The sequence below is a fragment of the Triticum aestivum genome, chromosome 7D, assembly GCF_018294505.1.
Source record: "Triticum aestivum cultivar Chinese Spring chromosome 7D, IWGSC CS RefSeq v2.1, whole genome shotgun sequence".
Lineage (NCBI taxonomy): Eukaryota > Viridiplantae > Streptophyta > Magnoliopsida > Poales > Poaceae > Triticum > Triticum aestivum.
Window position 1 is genome coordinate 137,974,184 of NC_057814.1, and position 13,221 is coordinate 137,987,404.

The window sequence follows — 13,221 nt, forward strand, 5'->3', positions numbered from 1 at the left end:
GCGGTAATTTCTAGGGAGTTTCTAATTAGTATAAGTATATAGATAGATAGATGGATAGATAGATAGATAGATAGATAGATAGATAGATAGATACAAATATAGATATAGATATAGATATAGATAGATATAGATATAGATATAGAAGTATAGATAGATAGATATAGATGGAAGTATAGATATAGAAGTATAGATATAGATATAGAAGTATAGAAATATAGATTTCCATAATGCATCATTTTACATGTCCGCCCAACGCAGGCTGTTGCAGAAATCTGCTTCAATGGAGTTTTCTTGCAAATGTTATTGGACATGTGTCCTCTCTCTTTTTCTATCATGGTTTTCGTGATTTTGTGTTGTAATTTGACATCTGTTTAATGGTATACAAAATTTCTATAAAAAGAAACGCAGGCCAAACCACTGATCCACCAGAAGTCAAAGCAACCGACTATTCCGGCATGCCCACTACGCTAAGGTTGCGGCACCTCTGTTCCCATGCTAGGATCCACATCCTCCATTTGCTAGAAATGCCTGCCAAAATCCGGAAATTCAATTTGGCAAATGTCAAAAAAATCTAGACAAATTTGTTTTGTGATCTTAGTCACATCCAAATGCTACCTGCAAATTTCGAGGCAAAAAGGTTAAATGTTTTGGCTTGTGCAATAAACAAAAATAAATTGAACACCAAATGTCACCCTAATTTGTTTTTTTTTTCAGCAACGAAACACCGCTGCTCCGTTTCGCATGAAATTTGTCAAGCATGTTTGCGAGACTAACACGAACATCTATTAAAAATTTCAGATTTTTTTTTTGTTTTACTTTTTATTGAACTTATTGTCATCCGGGAGCATATCCTCCCGGGAGCCAAAACGCTCCTCCCGCCAAAATCACGCTAGTATAATTATAGGAACATGTTTTTTCATTCTTTCAAAAAGGAAGTTGAAACCCCAAGCCTCCGCATCAGTGTGATGCACACAAACCATTTTTATTAAAGTTGATGCAAGAAAATGTGGTCAAAGTCATGAACAAGTGGAATACAAAAAATAGACAACTACCACATAACCATTACAAGACATGAATTATTTTGTCAGAAAAACAAGATATGAATTTAACACCCACGACTAAGTCAAAATCTTCCGCAACAAATAGATAACATGAAGTAGCATTTGATCTTCACCTCTTTTTATGGAGCACTTAAGTAAACAAGGTGATTAATCTGGCCATTAAGATTCTTACATATGTTACATTTTACTGGTATGGCCAGCAATCACGAGTCATCATACAGGGGAATGTACCCACAAAACGGAAAAAAGAAAGAAAAAATTGTGAGGGGGGCCGCTTAACTTGCAGATGCAGTGCCTTCCAAACCCATGCAACAAAGGTTAACTAAAAGCGGGAACTAGACATAGGCGATGGTTATTACATGCATGGAATAAGTACAACCAAATTAGCTAACAAACTACTCCCTTTGTAAACTAATATAAGAGCGTTTAGATCACTACTTTAGTATTCTAAATGCTCTTATATTAGTTTACGGAGGGAGTACTTAATTAAACATGCTGAAGCTTCTTGATAAATCAGTGCCAGCAGCAGCCGCTGATGTGGCAGTCTGTGACTGCGCTACACTCTTGCGCGCATCGCTGACGATGACGATGATGATCGCCGGCGCTTCCACTGCACCAAGCGGTGAAGGAACTCCATAACCTGCCGAAAACAAGGAGAAATTAATACTATGTAAGCTACAATCACTGATGACTAGACTAAGCAGGGATCTGCATCATGATATATGTATGTATATACACCTCAGTGGGGTCCTGAAGAGAGTAGGAGGCGTCGGTCTCCCTAGGGCACTTGGAGACAAGGATGCCGAGGCCATGACCTCTCTTTCTCAGCATCTAGTTGACATCAACAAAATCGAAAGATAAACAAGCAGCCAAAACAAATGAAATCACTAGGTTCGTAGCTAGCATGCATATATATGTACAAAACTACAAATGAAATCAGTTGGACGCGACGTGTGTTAATTTAATCTGTGCACCTTGAAAGCATCCTCGTCAGTGCGGTCGTCCCCGAGGTACAGCGGCAGGACGTCGCTGCGTCCGTCGAATCCTAGAGACAGCGCAGCAGCAGATTTTATATGCAACCCGTCATTTTATCCGACGAGGACGAAGACGACGCAGCAGGCAGGGTGGCAGTGGCGCTTACCCAGAGATTGGAGCAAGAACTCCACGGCCTTGCCCTTGTCCCACATGATGGACGGCCGGATCTCCAGGACCTACGCCCAGTAGATTCAATATTCACAGGCTCAGTGAGCAAACGTTAAATAACATGATTTAGTAAGCGCTACTAGTAATTAACTCCATGATCGATCCATGGCCAATCAAGTATCAACCAACCTTTCTGCCTTCGTTGAGCCTGAGATCGGGGTAGTCCCGGAGCACCTCCTTGACTTGCTCGGCCAATGGACTCCATCTCTGCAGAGGGGATCGGAGCAGTTGAGATCGATGAGGATCTCTCTCATTAACTTAGAACCTTCTTGTTTGACTTGGATTGTTGCTGATTAAATTGATTGGTGAGCTCTCTGGTTACCTTTTCATCTACGCACCGGAAGTGCACGGAGAGGCAGAACTTGTTGTTCTCCACCCTGGCCCCCGGCGTGCTCTTGGTCTTCTCCACCAGAGCCTCGTAGACCTGGCACCAAAACCAAAAATAAAACCAGAGATTAGTACATGCGCCGTTGGTAAGTTCCTCATGGCTCAACTAACTAACAAAAGTCGTGTACCTCGGCGATGACCGGGAGGAACTCGCGAGCAGGTTGCAGGAGGACCTCCTCCGCCTGCAAATAGGGAGGAATAATTGATGGAATCAGGCACAAATGATTGGAGAGGGATGGGCCATGCATGGCCAGTTAGATTCTTGCGCGACGGAGAGATGCTTGAGAGAGATGGCGTACGTTGGAGCCTGGGCCCTTGATGTCCATGCCGTGGCTGCCCGCGTAGTAGAGCTCCGAGAGGCCTACGAAGCTGCACACCTTCTCCACGCACCGGCCGGTGACGATCGCCGCCGGGAAGTGCTTCGCAACGCCGCGCACCGCCTCCCGCATCTAGATCATTTGGGCGATGTCAGCGTTACTTGAAGTAGCTAGCTAGGCTGGTTATCGCGGTCTCTTATCTTACCTCGCCGGTGATGAACGCCGTGTCGGGGTCGGCGACGATGGGCGAGAGCGTGCCGTCGTAGTCCAGGAACACGACCACCTGCTTCCCCTTGGCGGAGGCCGCGATCTGCTCGAAGCTAGCCAGAGCCGACGGGTGCTTCCTCTGCACGCGCCAACCAAGGAAAAAAGAAACGCAGATCAATCATCGGAACGGACGGAAAACAGCCCGGCCGGCGCGCTCTCACCAAACTAGCCGGCAAACTCACCGTCCACGCGGCGTACTCGTCGACAGCTGCGGAGCGAGCCGGCGAAGACGCCCGCATGGCCTGGACGACCCAGCTTGTGGCGCAGGGTGACCGGGCGCCGTAGTCGTCGTCGACGCCGGAGCGGCGCCGCAGGGAGGTCGACGCGGCGCCGCGGCACGCGAAGATCGGGCGGCTGGAGGAGCCCGGCATGGCCGCGGCCGAAGCTATGCCGCCCATGTCCGGGCGGAGCACCACGTCCTGGTTCGCCATGGCGCACGCAAACAACCACACGTGTGCTCACGACACGCGCCTCCCGCTGCGTGAGAGTGGTGCCCAGTAGTGACAGTGGGGAATAGTTCACCGAGGACGAGGGGACCAGACCGGTTTTTTCCTGGGTGAGGAAGCCAATGGCGAAGTGTCGGTACTTATAAAGGCGGAGCGGCGTTGGGTCGGCACCCATACTAGCCAGTGGAACTACTGCGTTTTTTCTAACCGGAGTGGACATGTGTCGGTTCCTCAGTTCACAATTGTAGGGTGCACAATTATACGAACAGTTAACATTCTGAAAAATTGACGACTATAGATTAAGATTCAAGAATAACATTCTCGTAAAAAGAAAAAGAATAACATTGTTGTTTTTGTCCTGCAAAATACTTTCAAATTATACACCCTTTTACTATTTGTATTCATATTTCAAGCTCGAACCAAAGTGGTGCTATGGAGGCTGTGGAAATTCAAATATTCTTTATTTTTGGATGAAATGTGTGGCCATTTCTCGATCAGTCACATATAGCCCTCTGTTGCAAGGGAGAAAATCGAGTCGTAGAACCAGAGGGACTCTGGTGGACGAAGATCCAATAAACCTAATGTCGAGACAAAAATTTGGTCAAAGGAGAAAGCAATTGATCAGTGGGGAGAGAGAAGCATAGTCCAACATGTACCATAGATAGACCAAGACCTCACCATCCGTTGACCAAGTCTCCGGATCGAGATAGACTATGTTAGCCTTGTTTTATGGCGGCTGTTAGGCGTCATCTGGTAGATGCATGCCAAAAATAAACTCTCACACGAGCCGTTAGATCCGGCGCTGCGGAGTCGTCCGATTTGCGCAAGCTGGACCACGCGCAACCTCCTCCCCCTACTTGACCTTTGCAACAGACGACGTGTTGCAACGCAGCAACTAGGCTCCAAACTGCATTCCCCCCTATGCGTGTGAATCACGGGCAGCTGCCCCTTTTGCCCTGCTGTAAGGGATCCAGAATCTATGACCGTCGTCCCCCGCAATGTCCCTACACCACCACTGCAACAATGGCACCCATAGTACTCCCTCTCAACCCCGCCCCTAATCTGGCCCGGTGGCACACCATATCGTCAGAGATATGCTCTCCTCCGCCATGGCTCAAAGCTCCGAGGGGTTTACTATTCCCCGGTAAAAGAATGAAGCACTAGCAAGTGGGAGGCTACCTTGCAACATCGGATTTGATATGTTGGTTTTTGTAGAACTAGTTTTTTCTGAGAAACAATTTCCTTGTTGCATCAATAATTGCATATATGAATTTACTGAATGTTCATGTTGAATTCAGTAAAAAGTTGCATCCCTACAAAAATGATGTTGAATTCAGTAGGTTGCAAGACTTGAATTTTTGTGAATGTTGATGAGCTGATCGAATTATTCTGGATATTGGTGAGCCGAATTAGCTGAATGTTCATGTTGAAGTCAGTAATTTGCATGCCAATTGATGTTGAATTCATCGAAAGTTACAAAGTTCAATTTTTTGAGATGTTGATGATGAATACTAGTAGCAGGGGGACTCCCATTCAAATTTATGTGTTGCGATTCAGAAAAACGCGAAAACCCGATTCAAAAAGATGCATCCAGAAAACATTTTTGTCTCCCTTCTTTAAACCTAGTATTTGTTTTGGAAAAAAAGTGAGGATGCAAAAGTAACGGTGATATATTTTGATGAATGGAAAATCCTTCGAAAAACATGATGTTTGAAAAATAGAAACTACTCTTCAGAAAATACAAATTGTGCATGTTCTACTGAAGAAACCTATCGATCTGGAAATGTTGAATTGATAGTGTTGCTCTATAAATGTTTGTTGCCAAAATAGAGGGTTACTCTGGTAATCTCTGATCTTATTGTTTCTATCTGAGCAATGTTTGCACCGAAAAAGGAATTATGTTCTACTTTTTGTTCTAAATGCTACTGATGAATGATGTTCTGCTTTTGTTGTAGTGTTGGTAGGATACCGAAACGGGGACATGAGGTGAGGAGAGCATTTCACAACTCATGGCCGCATGGATCAGATCGCATGCTCAAGGCTACCGACACAATGCATGACGAGGATGAAGATGACAAGATTTCATCCCAACCGCTTGCACCATACGTTGGTATGGAGTTATCAGGAGTGCTTTCAAGTGTGCGCACATAGGGAATCCAACAAGTAGGGGTGAGATTAGTAGTGCTTTAGAAGGGATCGCAACAGAAGGGAGCTCATCTAGCAAGCAGGATGGGGTTGAAATGGATGTGATAGACAAATTTCAAAATAATAGGATGTTGCGTCATGATTGTAAAGCTGACATGATTGTTGGCTTAGGGGCAATAGGTGGATGGCTACATTCTTTGTTGCACAACATACACATTCTCTAATAAAGTAGGTCGAGCATGTAAGGTACAGCCACTCGCACCACATAATTCCAAAAGAGGATTATCAACTCCTAATGAAAATGCATGATGCGAACTAGTCAACTTTGTTATGCATGGGAATGCTTCGTAGGGTTCATGGGGGAGATCCTAGGATACTCCCATATATGAAGAGGGATGTTTCAAATGTGCGTTCCAAGCTGCGGCAACATTAGTCATTCTGGGACACGGATATGACAGTCGAGTACTTTGAGAGGCGGCCACCGAAAGTCCTGAACTCTATTATGCAACACAAGTTGACAAAGAGTCAAAATATGTGATGGATTTGTTTTGGGTGGATAGAAGGACAAGGGCATTGTACACCAAGTACAAGGATTGTGTGTTCTTTCACACAACATTTTGCACTAATCAATCAACATGCCATTTGCTCGGATTGTTGGGGAAAACAACTACTTGCAGACAACCATGTTGGGTTGTGCCTTGTTGCCAAATGAGTGTTTCTACCTTGGATGATTACAATGAACAATGAGCACCTCATGAACCTTATGAACGACCAGGATAAGGTGATGGAAATAGCTATATCAGAAGTATTAACATAGTACATATGTGTTGCAAATGGTGTGTCCAGCGTAAGGCGTGTGAGAAGTTAGGGAGTCCACTAAGCACTTGTTCAAGAATTCGTCCGATTAATCAGTTAATGGGCCAGTTAATCACTACTGGTAGGGTGGCCGAATCGAATAGCACCTATTCATCGTGTTAACTTATCAGACCAATTAATTGGCCTGCCAGACAGATTAATCGGTTGTTAGGCCGATTAATCACTGCTAACCCATTTACTTGTGGGCAAACAAAGCCCAAACATTTTCCCGTAACACCTTCCATCCCCCTCTCGCTCCTCAATTGCTAGGGTTCGACCAAACGGTAGCATATTTTGGTATATTATGTAGCTGGGAGCATGAGAGTATAGTATAATACATAAAAAAACTAGATATATGTTGGCAAGTTCCTATTTAGTCTATCGATTAATGATAGATCGATTAAGCCTGTTAATTGGTTGACTGACCGATTAATGGCTACTCCCAAGCCGACCGAGCAGCTACCAGTTACCGATTTCCCAAATAGTGCTACTAAGCATGGGTGAGGTTTTTGAGTAGGTTTTTTACACATGCATCGATGATTTTGACACAGTACTCGAGAGCAGGCATATGATACATTGCTTCAACTTGGTTGAAAACCGGCATCTTCAACATATGGTGTACCAGACAGACCTAGGCCCCAGCATACTTCCAGAAATGCTTATTTCCATTTATAAGCACTACAAGTAGGTCAGAAGGTCTAAACTCCTACTTCAAGACGTTGTTTCAATCCCCAATACTCGATGTGGAGGTTAGTGCAACAATATGAGGTGCTTGAGGACACAATGTTACACCATGAGGATAATGTAGGGGCTGTTTGGTTTGAGACTAAGTTTGCCTAAGGTTGCCACACCTAAGGTTAGGCAAGTTTGACCAACTTAGGTGTGTGTTTAGTTTAAACCACATCTTAGGCAAGCCACACCAGGGTCCCACATCACATCCACTCAAAAAGCGTGGCAAGATTCCTTTAGGCTTGCCAACTTGTGGCTCTCATTTTGAATAACTAACCTTAGGCAAGTTTGGCAACATTGTATGGCAAAGTGTGGCACTCCTAGGCCTAGAACGAAACATCCCCGTAGCTTTCAGTGTAGAGGAGACAACTATACACCGCTTCACTCATGGTATGTGTCAAAAAAAAGACACATTGTATGTCAGGGCGGGTACTAAAACATTATTATTTTTATTGCAACATTCAATGCCAGGTCATAAAATTTTACACCCGAAGTGTTTTTGGCAAGTTCCATATGAAGGTGATGGTGTCGGCCGGCTTCATCATCAACCAAGTACCTGTTCTTTACTTTGGAAGCATCGGGTTTGAGTTGTACTCAAGTTACTATAAGAACCCCAAGGGTATTTTCAGTGTATTTTGTGATGGTAGAGGGGATTATTTAATGCAACTGCAACTGTTTTGAAATGAATAGGATTATTTGTGCACATATCATAAGAGTGATGGTCCACCTCAATGTGTAGGTTAATCTGCAATGCTACTTGCTAGAGAGGTGGTAGTAAGTTGCAACAACGATAATTGGTAGTGTTGGACATCTTCTAAATTTTAGGCTCCCTTCAACCAACACTCTCGACTACAACTCAATGTGCAGGATATTGGATGATGCAGCTTAGTAGCTTGAGCACATTATTGTTGTAGTAAGGAGAAGGGTGATGTCAGAGCAACAGGCAGTGCAACAACACCAAGCAACACAACAATATCAAGCTCATGCGCCAAAAATTGTATGAAACCCCGAAGTTGATGGCATGCTGTAGAACCCGTCACATGTGCAGAAGAAATGGCGACCGACTAAAAAGGCTGAAAGGAGCAAGACTCTGCTCAAGCAATAAGAAGATGAGCACAACAAGAAAAGGAAGAAAGAGGATAACAAAAGAAACCCAATCCCAAAGGTAATCCTGGTCCAAATAAGAAAATAGTCAATTCTCAAATTGCACTGGAGATGATCACAATACAAAGACATGCGAGTACCTAAAAGTTGTGATGGCTATAAAAAAATGTCCCTACTGCAATGAAGTTGGTCTTGTCATCTACCTAAAATTTGCGATGACAAGAGATACCGATATAGTTAGAGAAGCAAAACATGGGATCTAATAATTGAAATTTTGCGGCTTCTTTGCATTATGTTGGCCTTTTTGGATTTTTAAGTATATCAAGCATTTGCTATGTGATTCGTGTAAAAAGGTTTTGGGATGGGGAGGAGGGTTGTGTTAAGTGGATATGTGTTTTTGCTACATTTACATTCCGATAACTGCAAAAGAAAGAGGAAAATAAAGAAAGAAGTTGTGTTGTGTGATGAAATAGATGACTGCTCAAATAATGAAAAAAATCCAGTGTGCCAAAAAAATGAATGTGCATGGAGAAACAAAAGATCGTGGGAAACACAAAAAGGGTGTTGTTTTGTGTTTTGGCTTGGAAATTTTACATTGCAACACTGTCCCTAAAAGCTTTGTGGAAGATGATACGTCTCCAGCGTATCTATAATTTTTTATTGTTCCATGCTATTATATTATCAATCTTGGATGTTTTATAATCATTTTATATCATTTTTTGGTACTAACCTATTGACATAGTGCCAAGTGTTAGTTGCTGTTTTTTGCATGTTTTTTACATCGCAGGAAATCAATTCCAAACGGAGTCCAAATGCAACGAAACTTCACGGAGAGTTTTTATGGACCAGAAGGCACCCAATGGGCCAAGGCAGCGCCTGGGGGTGCTCCGAGGGGAGCACAACCCACTAGGGCGCGCCAGGAGGCCCAGGCGCGCCCTGGTGTGTTTTGCCCACCTCGGGCGCCCCCCGGACCGCCTCTTTGCTCTATAAATACCCCAATATTCCAGAAACCCTAGGGGAGACGACGAAAATCAATTCCAGCCGCCACAGAGTCCAGAACCACCAGATCCAATCTAGACACCATCGCGGAGGGGTTGACCACTTCCATTGGTGCCTCTTCGATGATGCGTGAGTAGTTCTTTGTAGACCTTCGGGTCCGTAGTTAGTAGCTAGATGGCTTCCTCTCTCTCGTTTTATTCTCAATACAATGGTCTATTGGAGATCCATATTATGTAACTCTTTTTGCGATGTGTTTGTTGGGATCGGATGAACTTTGAGTTTACGATCAGATCTATCTTTTTATATCCATGAAAGTTATTTGAGTTTCTTTGATCTCTTATATGCATGATTGCTTATAGCATTGTATTTCTTCTCCGATATTTAGGTTTTGTTTGGCCAACTTGATCTATTTATCTTGCAATGGGAAGAGGTGCTTTGTAGTGGGTTTGATCTTACGGTGCTTGATCCGAGTGACAGAAGGGGAACCGACACGTATGTATCGTTGCTACTAAGGATAAAACAATGAGGTCTATCTCTACATAGATAGATCTTGTCTACATCATGCCATCGTTCTTATTGCATTACTCTGTTTCTCCATAAACTCAATACACTAGATGCATGCAGGATAGCGGTCGATGTGTGGAGTAATAGTAGTAGATGCAGGCAGGAGTCGGTCTACTAATCTTGGACGTGATGCCTATATAATGATCATTGCCTGGATATCGTCATGATTATTTGAAATTCTATCAATTGCCAACCAGTAATTTGTTTACCCACTGTTTGCTATTTTTCTCGAGAGAAGCCGCTAGTGGAACCTACGGCACTCGGGTCTCTTTCTCATATTATTTGCCTTTGCGATCTACTTTTCCTTTGCTTTTATTTTCAGATCTATTAAACCAAAAATACAAAAAATACCTTGCTACAATTTATTCTTATTTATATTATTTGGCGTTCGATCTATCAATCTACTACAATTTATTTCACGTTCGTTTGCCTATCTTGGGGCGTCGCTACCCGAAAGGGATTGACAACCCCTTTTACACGTCCGGTTGCGAGTATTTGTTATTTGTGTGCAGGGGCTGTTGACGTTGTGTTGCTTGGTTCTCCTACTGGTTCAATAACCTTGGTCTCATAACATAGGGAAATACCTACCGCCGCTGTGCTGCATCATCCCTTCCTCTTTGGGGAAATGCCAACGTAGCTTCAAGCCGCATCAGAAGACTTTGCATAAAAAGTACAAAAACACTTTGATCAATCCCGAAAAAAGGCTTTTACAAAACAAAACCTGTTTTGAAGCTTTTACAAAAACAACCTCCTAAAGATTTTACACTACCCTTTGCAAACACTATACTGAAAGCTCATAAAAACAAAAGGAGACTATGTTCTGAATCACCTGTTGCATTGAGTTATTGCCTTTCTTTTAGTTTGACCCTTCTTTTCCAATACAAAAAGAGGAAATGAGAGAGATGATCATAGGGAGGCGTGGGGATTAGAAATTTCACACATGGATATATCTCTACAATTGCAGTTAAAAAGAAAACAACATCCAAATAATCTCAATAATAGCAGCAATAAAATGCATCATATTTGCCACAGACACAAGCAAACAATATTTTCATTTAGGAGAAAGTGTATCTCATCCATGTTTCAAAAATGATTTGCATTAGAAAAAAAAAGAGAAATGTTCTTCACCCCAAAGTAAAAACTTACTGCGACAATGTTTCGCTAATACAACCCTACCAAACTCTATCTTTACAAAATGAGAATGAGAGGAAAAAGATGCACGATCAACTGCGCCCCACAGAACACACCAACACCAGTCCTCACCACCTGTTGTGACAGTTGAAACACTCCCCCCCCGGTCTCGGGGAGAATATTATCTATAGAAGAAGTTAGATAGCGGTATATGGATACAAGGAAATAATGTCTATAGTCTATACACAATATGACATGTATGATTAACCATATAAACTTCAATTTAGTCGATAGCAATTATAATCTGTTTACTATACCTATTGATTTGATGGAGAAATGTTAGTAGTGAAGTTATGGATCCTAGTCCTTTATTCCTCATAATCACAACCTCGATCATTTAACTTTCTATTGTTTACAATCTGAACACTTTTGCTTGCCATGCTACAATTCAATTCCAAACACTCGAATTGCTAATTCTTATCCCAGACCAAGTGCAAGTTTCTTACTTGGTTGTAGTTACTGGTCATTGGCTCGTTATAAGAACTCTGCAGATTCATGACCTTAGTTCTCAACTAGGGAAAGCTTACTGCTTACTTCAAATCCTTATGCTTTGGTACCTAACAAGATATTCATCTAACAGGCACGAAATCTTTGTCAGGGATATTAGTATCACCCTTTCTCTGCGGATAGCCTTACCCCCACTCTCGTGTGCTTGCCTCCTCCACCGGCTCCACTAGTGTTGTAGTGCTCCGAGGCCCTGTTGTACCGAATGGAGTTCTCGCTTTCCCCGATTTGGGGATTTTAATAGCACTAAGTGGCGACACCTCATTTGTGGTCCGCGCAATGCCGATCTAACGAATAAATTTGTCAAGCCTCCCCACCTCGGTGGTGTCGGCCGCAGCATTGTCGATGTCCTTTTTTTGTATGTTCTGATGACCCACAAGTATAGGGGATCAATCGTAGTCCTTTTGATAAGTAAGAGTGTCGAACCCAACGAGGAGCAGAAGGAAATGACAAGCAGTTTTCAGCAAGGTAATTTCTGCAAGCACTTAAATTGTCGGTACCAAGTAGTTTGATAGTAAGATAGTTTGTAACGGACAAGTAACGGTAACGGTAAATAAAGTGCAGCAAGGTAGCCCAATCCTTTTTGTAGCAAAGGACATGCTGGAACAGTCTCTTATAATAAGCAAAGCGTTCTTGAGGGCACACGGGAATTTGATCTAGTCACTTTCAGCATGTTGGTTTGATTCACGTTCGCTACTTTGACAATTTGATATGTGGGTGGACCGGTGCTCGGGAGCTGTTCTTACTTGAACAAGCCTCCCACTTATGATTAACCCCCTTGCAAGCATCCGCAACTACAGAAAAGTATTAAGATAAAATCTAACCATAGCATTAAACATATGGATCCAAATCAGTCCCTTATGAAATAGCGCATAAACTAGGGTTTAAGCTTCTGTCACTCTAGCAACCCATCATATAATAACTACTCCACAATGCATTCCCTTAGGCCCAAAGATGGTGAAGTGTCATGTAGTCAACATTCACATAACACCACTAAGGGAATCACAACATACATATTATCACAATATTGAACACATATCAAATTCACATGATTACTTGCAACATGACTTCTCCCGTGGCCTCAAGAACAAAGGTAACTACTCACAAATAATATTCATGCTCAAGATCAGAGGGATATTAAATAGCATAATGGATCTGAACATATAATATTCCACCAAATAAACCATATATCATCAACTACAAGATGTAACCAACACTACTAGTCACCCACATGTACCAATCTGAGGTGCGGGTACAAAGATTGAACACAAGAGATGAACTAGGGTTTGAGATGAGATGGTGTTGTTGAAGATGTTGATGAAGATTGGCCTCCCAAATATGAGAGGGTTGTTGGTGATGACGATGGCTTCGATTTCCCCCTCCGGGAGGGAAGTTCCCCCGGCGGAATCGCTCCGCCGGAGGGCAAAAGTGCTCCTGCCCATGTTTCGC

General features: G+C 43.0%; 1 protein-coding gene across 1 annotated transcript; it reads right to left on the reverse strand.

Moving 5' to 3' along the window:
- Positions 1 to 1,167: 1,167 nt before the first annotated feature.
- LOC123166268 (probable trehalose-phosphate phosphatase 8) lies at positions 1,168 to 3,780 on the reverse strand. Its single transcript, XM_044584043.1, has 10 exons — positions 3,418 to 3,780; positions 3,174 to 3,314; positions 2,951 to 3,100; positions 2,780 to 2,833; positions 2,587 to 2,688; positions 2,394 to 2,471; positions 2,203 to 2,272; positions 2,036 to 2,106; positions 1,800 to 1,892; positions 1,168 to 1,701 (listed from the first exon to the last, which is right to left on the reverse strand). Exons 1-10 carry the CDS (start codon positions 3,664 to 3,666, stop codon positions 1,618 to 1,620), a joined length of 1,092 nt encoding a protein of 363 aa, XP_044439978.1. The 5' UTR covers positions 3,667 to 3,780; the 3' UTR covers positions 1,168 to 1,617.
- Between the last annotated feature and the right edge of the window lie 9,441 nt (positions 3,781 to 13,221).

Coding starts and splice junctions, on each gene's coding strand:
- LOC123166268 (XM_044584043.1), bottom strand. CDS start 3,666: ATGGCGAACCAGGACGTGGTGCTCCGCCCGGACATGGGCGGCATAGCT. Junction 3,101..3,173: donor CGGCGTTCATCACCGGCGAG/GTAAGATAAGAG, acceptor CAAATGATCTAG/ATGCGGGAGGCGGTGCGCGG. Junction 2,273..2,393: donor GGCTCAACGAAGGCAGAAAG/GTTGGTTGATAC, acceptor TACTGGGCGTAG/GTCCTGGAGATCCGGCCGTC.